This window comes from Epargyreus clarus, unplaced genomic scaffold (assembly GCF_041222505.1).
Source record: "Epargyreus clarus isolate Ecla_fem2 unplaced genomic scaffold, WU_Ecla_fem_2.2 ptg000019l, whole genome shotgun sequence".
Taxonomy (NCBI): domain Eukaryota; kingdom Metazoa; phylum Arthropoda; class Insecta; order Lepidoptera; family Hesperiidae; genus Epargyreus; species Epargyreus clarus.
The window spans coordinates 2618817-2629039 of record NW_027332227.1 but is presented as its reverse complement, the minus strand read 5'-3'; the positions used below and the strand labels follow the sequence as shown (position 1 = coordinate 2629039).

General features: G+C 30.5%; 1 protein-coding gene across 1 annotated transcript; it reads left to right on the top strand.

Moving 5' to 3' along the window:
- Window positions 1-1584: 1584 nt before the first annotated feature.
- On the top strand, window positions 1585-8638 carry Yod1 (Yod1 deubiquitinase). Its single transcript, XM_073083300.1, has 4 exons — window positions 1585-2128; window positions 3745-3917; window positions 4566-4724; window positions 5206-8638. Exons 1-4 carry the CDS (start codon window positions 1735-1737, stop codon window positions 5413-5415), a joined length of 936 nt encoding a protein of 311 aa, XP_072939401.1. The 5' UTR covers window positions 1585-1734; the 3' UTR covers window positions 5416-8638.
- The last annotated feature ends 1585 nt before the right edge of the window (window positions 8639-10223 follow it).

Genomic DNA, 10223 nt, shown 5'->3' with positions numbered 1-10223 from the left:
ACACGTGGCCCTATACGTATAACTTTGTTGATATAGTTATTGTGCTTTGATATTGTATGTTCTGGTCTGAGGCAGTCATTATCTTAATCTAAAATTAAATACTATCATGCTGTTAGCTAAATATATTATTTCTTCATTTACTTCAATTTTTTACATGCACATTTTAATTGTATAAAGTTAATTGCATAGCACCACGTGAACAAATTAATAAAATGGATCATAATTCAAATAAATCGTAAAACTGGAATAGACAAAACTATCGATAAACTCTATCCTAATCATACCAAAGATTGCAAATTCAATTAATATAAATGTTTCATTCGAAGTCTGGGTAACCAAACTACCTGTAAAATCGTTTGGACAATATGTGACATAATAAATTTCACAATCCAATGTATTGCTTAGTACCTACGTTATTGTTTATAAATTATTTATCTGAATTTTATACTCTATAATTATTATTTAAATCCTACTACGATTTCATGTTAAAGCTTTAGCAACTGCATTTAGATCTCAAAGGTTAATTTATTTCTAAAAATATGTTTATTCCAATTATTTGTATGTCAGTTCGTACTGTTTTGCTTAGTTGAAAAATACACACATCCAGTGCAATAATACCATAAACAATTTGTTAAGAAATTCAATAAAATTATTGTAAAATGTATTCAGGTACAATTATACTAAATAATGTGCCAAAAGTTGATACTTACTTATTATTAAATTTAGAATTAATAAGCTAGTGTTTTGTAACTTAGTCATGGAAATATTTATATATGTAGGAACGTTACATTATTTTTTATTAAAATGTGGAGAAATAATACCAATTGTTGTTTTAATGAAACTTACCATGATCATTTAAAATAAATAAAAATAAGAATATTATTTTATAATTACTCAATTTTAATAAAAAGTTAAATAAAAAATGATTTTATATTCATTTATAATTTGTTAAAATTTATATTGCTTAAATTAACGTAAAAGGCACACAATATAGACGAATGCTAGTAAATATACAAGTTGTTTGGGCTGTAAGACCAGCCAAAATCATTACCCTCCATAGTCGATAATAATGTTTTATCAGTCTACATACTACGATCGATCTACTATGGCTGTAGCCTATAATTATTTTAATACCCACTGTTGGGCAAATGTATGTAAGGTTCGTCCCCACTACTGGAAGTGGCGTATAAAAAATTTCCACAAGGCTGTCTTGACAGTCCAGAAACCTGTGTCGAAGTGTAATTAGTATTACATCTGTACATTTATCAATGTACAGATGTAATTACACATTGATAAATGTACAGATGTAATTACACTTCGACACAGTGACTTCGTGCTTTCTGAAAACAACACGGCTAATAAAATGAAGCTGGTGCTTATATTATAAATCGCGTTAAGGGTTTTGCGTTAATTATGAAATTATGTATTTAAAAAAAAAATACGAATTTTGTAAGAATCGATAATGTGAAAATCGATTCCACAGACGCGATTTCTATTTTATGCATCTACTATACTGGCAGCCCAATGTACTGACACATCAACGTCATCAACTGTCACGCCGTCATGTCAACCGTCACTTGCTTGCTCAATTGTCATTCTAAAAGTCAAAGCGCTACGTAACGTGATGTTATTTATTTATTACGTACAGTTTTTAACAACGTCTTTTTGACGAATACTACAATAAATTTTAATTATTAGATATTTTTGTTGTATATAATCGTTATATATAGTGCAATGGCAACGGTGGCTTTTAAAGTTAAAAGTAAAAACGGGCAGCAGATTTTAAAGGATTTGACCTCTGATAGCACTGTGGGTGAACTAAAAATGTTTCTGTCGAGTATATCGGACGTTAGTATTGAGAGGATTTGCGTGTTGTGTGGCTATCCGCCGAAGCCTTTAGATATTAGTAACGATGGGAAAAAGTTGAGTGAAATAGGTTTGAAAACTGGTGAGACATTGATTGTGGAGGAGAAAGCTAACCCCACGCCGAACACTACTCCGAAACACGAGCCCACGAAGCCAGTGGAGAACGGCGTAGCGTCCCACGAACCCATAGCACTATGCAGACCAGGCATTTTAATGAAAAAAGTTGTTCCTTCTGATAATTCTTGTCTCTTCACTAGTATAGGTGAGTGTGCATTTTCTTATTAAACAAAGAACAGTTCATTTGCAACACTGTTCTGAATTTACGTCACAGAATTAATGTTGCTTAACCAAGTTTGTTCCAGATATAGCATCCAGATAATATATTTCTATACAATTTTTGTTTTTGTGAGCCTTCAAACATGTTTATTAATTTACACAATAATTACATTACAATTGGCCTCCAATTAAATATCGTACGTATTCCAATAATATAATTGGATGTGTTGTTGACAATTTATTATAAAATCATTATTTACATAAACAATCACATATTAACATAAACATGTTTCTTGTAATCAGGTCAATTTGTTTACCAGATATTTAACATTCATACATTGTTGTAACTAAAATAGAAGATCAGAGCATGAACATGTTTTATTAATACCTGAGATGTTATTAATTTACTGTAACCTTTGTTAAAGTCATTGATAAATTGTCTTATCTGTTGTATTTCACAAATAATAAATAATAAATATTTTAATTAGTATTGGTAATTTATAAATACAGAGGCACTTATTTTCAAATTTTATAAGAATTCATTATTTTCTTCTAGACTCATAATTGGATAATTACATAATAAGAAATACACTCTAACAACACTCTATGTGCGTTAAACAATACTATTTTTCATAAATATTTGGCCCCCTATTTAATTTTATTATGAATCCAAATTCATGAAAATGTGTGTATAATCACCATCCAACAATTTATATATAAACTGGTCCGCCTGGCAGAGTATCAGGCATACTTGCCTGATACGCAGAGGGTGCCAGAAACCAGAAGCCAGAAGCTTTGATCGCCAGTCAGACAAATATGCTAATGATGAGTTTAGATTCTGATTTTGGGTCTAGCTGCTTGTATATTCATTTTTATCTATGTCCATGGTACCAAAGACACAGGAGATCCTAGTCTGGGGCTGTGAGTGTAGAAAGCATATTTTTCAAATTACATCTTTATTACGAAGATTTATTTTATGATGATCATAACATTATTTTGATCACAAAGCAATTATGATTTGTAATCTTTAACTGTATTAATACTAAATAAAAATTACTGACTCACATTCTTATGTTCTATGACTAATCCATTCTGACCTATTTACCTATTTTACTATTTTTTTGCTAATTGTAAGTTTGTCATTATTACTTATTGCAATTGCAATTATGCTGCATCAGTTTTTATGTTAAGAAACTTTATATTTAGAAAATTGTTTTTAGGGTTTTGTACCTAAATGGTAAAACAGAACTCTATTACTAAGTCTCCACCGTCAGTTACAGGACTCTCGTGATGTTGACAGTTGTATTTTGTTGTTGACAGATTATGTATAACGGTAGCCGCTGTAACAACAAACACAAAAAATAAAAAAACTTAAAAATAAATGGGGGTTGTCATACAAGAAACTGCTATTCTTTGGAATTATTAACCTAATCTATTGAAATTTAATAGGAAGACAGTTTTCACAATGCATTTAATTTTATGGCTGCTATGATTACAAATGCTAAAAATAAAAATAAATATGGTGTTACTAAACCCTTCATGTGCAACTTCGACTTGCACTTGATCAACTATATAAAAATAAAATCTGTTATATATTTCCAGGTTTTGTATTAAATGGCCAAGTGGACACATCCGTACATCAATTAATGCGTCAAATAATAGCAATGGAAGTGGCAAGTGACTGTGACACTTACAACGAAGGCATGCTTGGCAAACCCAATGCAGAATACTGTGCGTGGATACAGCAGCCAAGCTCCTGGGGTGGTGCAATTGAGGTATACCGACATTCAGTCTAAAGTTTTATGAAAAAAAAAATTAAAAGAAAGTATATTATTGTGGATGTCAAAATGTGAAGTTGTCTGTACTTATCTGAGGCGTTTCAATTTAGAGAATTTATCCTGGGGGGTAGCTACATATTTGTGAGTGACCTCAGGTAGGACTTTAGAGTCCACCTGAGCCTAGTATTTACTAGTCTTATCTGGGGTTGATAACATATGTCAATGGGCCGCACTAACTACGTAATATCGGGTGGACTGCATGCTAGTTTGCTACTTCTATATTATAAAAAGGATAAAATTGTCATAAGGTTCCTTAATCAGTTTAATGTCATACATTTTTATTTAGTGACAAACATATTTTGGGCTAAATGACAAGAATGTCAATATTATTATTGTTATTAGTTTGTGGTTACATTTTCATAACCATATTTTCTTCTTTAAAGCATTTTTTTCATTTTTAACACTTTGAATGCTATTGCAATCTGTCCCTATGGGACAGTAGCATCTGGTTTAAAAAAAAAATTTAACACAAAAAGTTTCAGTCTAATAAAACATGTGAAAAAAAACTGGTTTTACAAAAAAAATATTATGGAGGTTGTTAACTAAAATCACATTATATAAAACATTTTATTCTATAATTTCCAGGTAGCAATACTGTCCCGTTTTTATGGTTTAGAAATGGCTGTTGTGGATACGTTGAATGCAATTATAAATAGATTTGGAGAAGACAAGAACTATGGTCAGAGAGTGTTCCTGTTGTTCGATGGTGTTCACTATGACCCATTGTATTTGGAGCAATCAGATGTAAGTGGATAATAATGTTATCATTCAGCATGCAATGCTTAGTGCTAGATAAATGTTGGTGGAACATATTATGCAATAATTACTGGGAAACAAAATACATTACCTGTAGGAAACAAAATGACTGCTCAGTTATTGTTGAAATCTACGGCTTATTCTGAAGCCCTGATATTATCACTAACATCTAAACAAATGATGCATATAAAAAAATATATATCAACTCAACTGTTTTTATAAGTCCTAAGTAGGGCAATTAAGACAAAGCCATTTAGTTATACATGTTTCCGAAAACAGCATACTTTATAAATATTTTTATGGAAAGATGTTGTTTTCTATAATTAGACTTACTTCCTGCTTTTCGTATTTACTATGGATGGGTAAAGATGCAACTGAGGGATTTAATCTAGAAGAATCCACCGCATTGCACTATTCGGTTCTATAAATAAATTGCCTTATTATTGCTACAACTTATATCTCATTCCAGGGTGGTATCCAAACAATATTTCCAGCAGAAGACATGGAGATTTACAGGGAAGCGGAGCAACTCGCCCACGAAGCGAAGTCTTCCAGACAGTTCACAGACTTAAACAAATTCACACTCAAATGTATGGTTTGCAACCAGTTCTTCACGGGACAAGTGGAAGCACAGAAACACGCTAAGGAGACGAAACACACCAACTTTGGGGAAGTCTAGCAAAGGCCTTCTGGCGTAAGCTGATCTTCGTTGTGTCCACTTGCTCATAAACTTGATATAATTGGATTATTTGAGCTAGACGTATTATTGTGTCGAGGTGTCATGCTCTAACGATAACTCTGAGACCATCTATTGAACTCAAAGCCAGGTGTTAGACACCATAATTATGTAATGAAGGGTTCCTAATACCAAAACGACACGATCCTTATAAGCGACACTATTCGATAGTGGAATAATATAGAGAGTGTAATTTTTTTCAAAATGAACTCGTTCGATTCCCGGCTATTTAAAAATAGTAATGATGCAGTTTTAGTTTTTATCAAAATCGGCCTCGTAACTCCTTTCAGTATTTTATAATCATTATAGTTTCGGATTTGGCCCGGAAGGCCTATTTGCAAAATTCACCCTGTATATGGGATACCCTCCAAAGAGTTTTATAGGAGAGGTATCTGAAGTGCCTATATTGATATATGCCCTCCCTCAACTCAAACCAACACATGTCCTATATAGTTATTATAGTCATACCATTACATGCACGTGCACATGAAAAAGTATCACACCTCGATATAATAGTATATTTTTAGCTTTAACTATTTCTGTAAAATCAATTACAATGTGAAATTTATATCACATCGCATGTCACAAATTTCGGTACTGTTTTATTTTGTGTGTTACATATCACGTGATGTAAAATGTTTACATAGATAGGACAATGTTGTGATAGTAATTTGAAAATACACATTCAATTGTATTATATTGGTCAATGATATGTCATTTATATCAATGTTTTCAATGATTCTGTTCAGTCTGCACTCTGCAATCAACCTGGTCAATGGCAACACATGCCTCTGTACTGAACATCACAATTATTTTTACACAATAATTTATTTATTTAAAAATCGCGTTTTGGCAAAACTAAGCAATGTTTATGTAATAGTAAAATATTGTTAATTGAAATGATAGTGTTAATGGTGTTTATTTAAAATGTTAATTGTACATGCTTTAATGTTAAAAATACTAAATGAATTTTAGAAATGATTGCCACTATACATAGACATCGACATTATTTAACATTAATTGTTATTGATGAAATTGTTTATAAAATATATCAATATAATATGGTGGCAAGTGTGGCAACATTATTATGTACATTGTAATCTAGCCGCCATAATTTTATAAACTATACGAGTGTTTCCATTGGAGGGAAGTGCTTGCTGTCACTTTATTAAATGTCATTGACTATTTAAATGTATTTCTATGTGGGTATCTGTTTTTATTGTTATTTGCATAAATATTAATAATATTATTATGGTTATTTAACTGAATAATTAAGATACCCCACTTATAGAAAATTAATAACTATAAAGAACATACTGTTTCTTTGTATATAAAATATGACATAAAATAACCTTTAAATTATATTTGCAGTGTTCTATTATAAATGAAAACAACTCCTAATATATTATGGAGTGTCACACAATCATTTGACAATATTTATCGAAAATTGGGCGTCATCCAATGCCCTTGTCGGGTTATACTTTTAAACTAAGGGAGTGGACACAATTAAATATAGTGTATGTTTTAGGTAAAAAAATAATTATACTTGTTCTACGCTGTTTCGATTTTAGGTAAATCTACGAATAAACCTAGCCTTCCTATTACTGCCAATGTTTTCTTCTAAAGTTATTTATGTAGCTTTTAATTTTCACGTGCTCAAGTAATCTCGTTTAGTAGTTCTCCCCTAAGCACTTTTTCACACTAGAGATTAATTATTAGATAATCCTTGGAAGTTTGAATGGAATTTAATGTTAATATTAAAATATTTTTAATTTTATTTTGGTTTTTATTTTCGTTATTTTATTTCAAGAAGAGTAATAATAAAATATAAAAAAATTAAGCGACTTTATTACAGCTAAAATACAAATATAATTAATGTTAAAGTTAGTAGGGTCATTTAGTATGGAATAGTTATGAAATAAAATTGTTAGTGTAATCAGTGATTCGATAATGTAAATACCTCATTATACAAATTTATACATAACAGTTTATCTACAGCTTTATTCATAGAAAATCTCGAATAGACTTATGACTGTTGAATATTTTATTAAAGCCGTAGATTTAAAATATTCGATATGATAGTGCCTCCAAAGTCAATAATATAATGTTATATAGAATTGCTAAGGATTTAATCAACTGCCGATGCCCGTGTTCCGGTTGTTATACGTGTAGATTGAAACATTTAAAGTAAATTAATATTTAGAGTAGTTATCAGCACGAAATTAGAGCCGTTTTAAGGGTTAAGGTTGTGCTGAGTTAAGAGTTGTGAGGACTATGTTACAAACATAGGTAAACGGTCCCTCAGTATCGTATCGGTCTGTAGGTCGCGTACATAATTAATAAGTTAGGCATGTTGAACACATTTTAATATACCTAGTGTAAACTTTTGGACATACAAATAAAGTCAATCAACATTTTATACGGGATATGTCGAAAGATTTGTCAATCAATCAATCAATCATTTAAATACAATCACAATGCCAGCAGGCAGTTCGTATACTTAATTTTAAGCCAACGATTACGTGGTGATTATATTTCAGAGGAAAGTATTTAAAACTTTCCTAGAGAAAAGAATACAAAAAATAAAATCTCAAACATAAATTCTGCACACGGTGCATTTAATTTTGATGATTTAGTCTTATATGTACGGTTACACCCATTGATATTCAATAGATAACAATGTGAATGCGACTATTCACAGCTACCTTCATTGACTGTCGAGAAGCTAATATGTCCAGTTGATGTTGTGTGTGAAAGTACCTAATGTTTCGAGAGCTCAAGTTTCGTGCTTTAAACTATACAAGGATAGTAAACGCTAGATTTATTTTAAATAGTACAGTAAGTTTTGGGAGACTATTTTTATATCAAAGAGTAAGAATTATTGAGATGGATTATGATTCGTTTGAATGTTTCCCTGCAAATTCAGTTGTAGCTTTAGTATCTATTCACTCCTAATTTTGATGATGTGGTTTCCCCAAGAATTGCTCTATACTTGTATTTTTTGCATTTTATTTTAACTTATTAAACCCGATGTTAAATTAACTTCTTAACATTTATTTCGTTCAGCAAAAATCCCTGTCAATAACAATAGCATGTGATCTAACAGCTTGCCTTAAAATTGTCTGTGACCGCCTGGCTGAATGGTAAATAAATGAATTTTATTAAACATTGTTTTTGTACACCCTATTTTCATTTTAACCTTTAAAAGTATACCTGGAATGTGAATGTTACCTGTTATGACTATATTAGTAACAATTTACTTAATTATATTTTATTACAGGATTTTTCATTATTAATTTATCACAAACCGCAGCATACATAAGCTATATTCATTCGAATGAAAAACATCACAAAAAATTTACAGGTTTTTACAATTTTGGAATCATTATAAACATATTTTTGGAGCTATTATTTTAGGAAGAAAGAAAATACTACTTATTCACTTACATTTACCACAGATTTTTTGAACTGAAAGTACCAGGTTATCATATTCATGGAGAATGTGTTGTGTATAATTCGCCGCTACAATAAAACAACAACTTTCTTTTATTCGATTTATTTGTAACACAAAAATGTACAATATCAATAAATATAGTACCTAGTCACGTCAACTCCCTATCACTTGTCTTTATTACTATAAATCACTTTATAGTTGTCTCACAACATGATCACTTACATTTACTCACAGAACTAAATTCAGTTGTGCATTTGATATTGGGCCATCCATAGCACTATGTTGTGACAAGTGAGAGAAAGGTGTTTCGCTGATTTGCCAACACAACAATTACTGAAGTAAAACAAATGTTCATTACTCGACTGTACCTTTTCCGTTTTAAGTTTAGGTTTTTCTTCAGTTTTAAAAAAATCACCTACAGAACTATTAAGAAGGTATTTATATATTGACTTTTCAAAGGGTTATAATTTTAAAATGGCATAGACTCAGATTTGCAATTTCGGTAACAAAGAGGTAATTGAATGTAAAGATGGCAAGTCCGAAAAACACCCAAAGAGTATTTTATACTCCAGATAATTAAAAATGCAATGTTGATATTTTAATAAACTCTTTAACACAGAATTCAATAAATATATACGTCGATTTATTTTAATGAACCCCAAATGTAGAAGTAAAAGGTATGTATTAAAATATCACCATATTCAAGAGCATTTTAGAACAATATTGTTCATAGAATTTAGCAATTTAGACGTTGCTCAATGTGCATAAATTTGCACACGAGCGTATTATAATGCTAACAAAAATATATCATTAAGTTTTTCTTAAATCTTGTAATACCATGTGTATGATATGACAGGACATTTCTTAAAATACATATTATATTCTAGAAGACGCACACGAGGCGAATGTCTACTAATTTACAATCTTATTCGATTATACATAATTTATATACATTATTTCAGCTATGGATGCCCCGAACTAGTTATTACACAAACAAAATATTAGTTAAGCGATTCAAGATAAAATTGCATTAGAATCAAATCATTGTCTAACTACATAATTATACACTTCTAGATAATCTCGAATCTTGGCGTGGAACTACATTTAATTGATACGCGAAATTTTAATTATTAATGTATTATTATGGTCTAAATCCTAAATATAATCCGATATAAGACGAACTTCACCGAGCTGGTTAATGAATGAAAAGTATTTTAAGTCGAATTAAATATGTCGATAATTATATTGCAAATGGGTTGTCTAAAAAATTTCAATCATACATGATTTACTATTGATT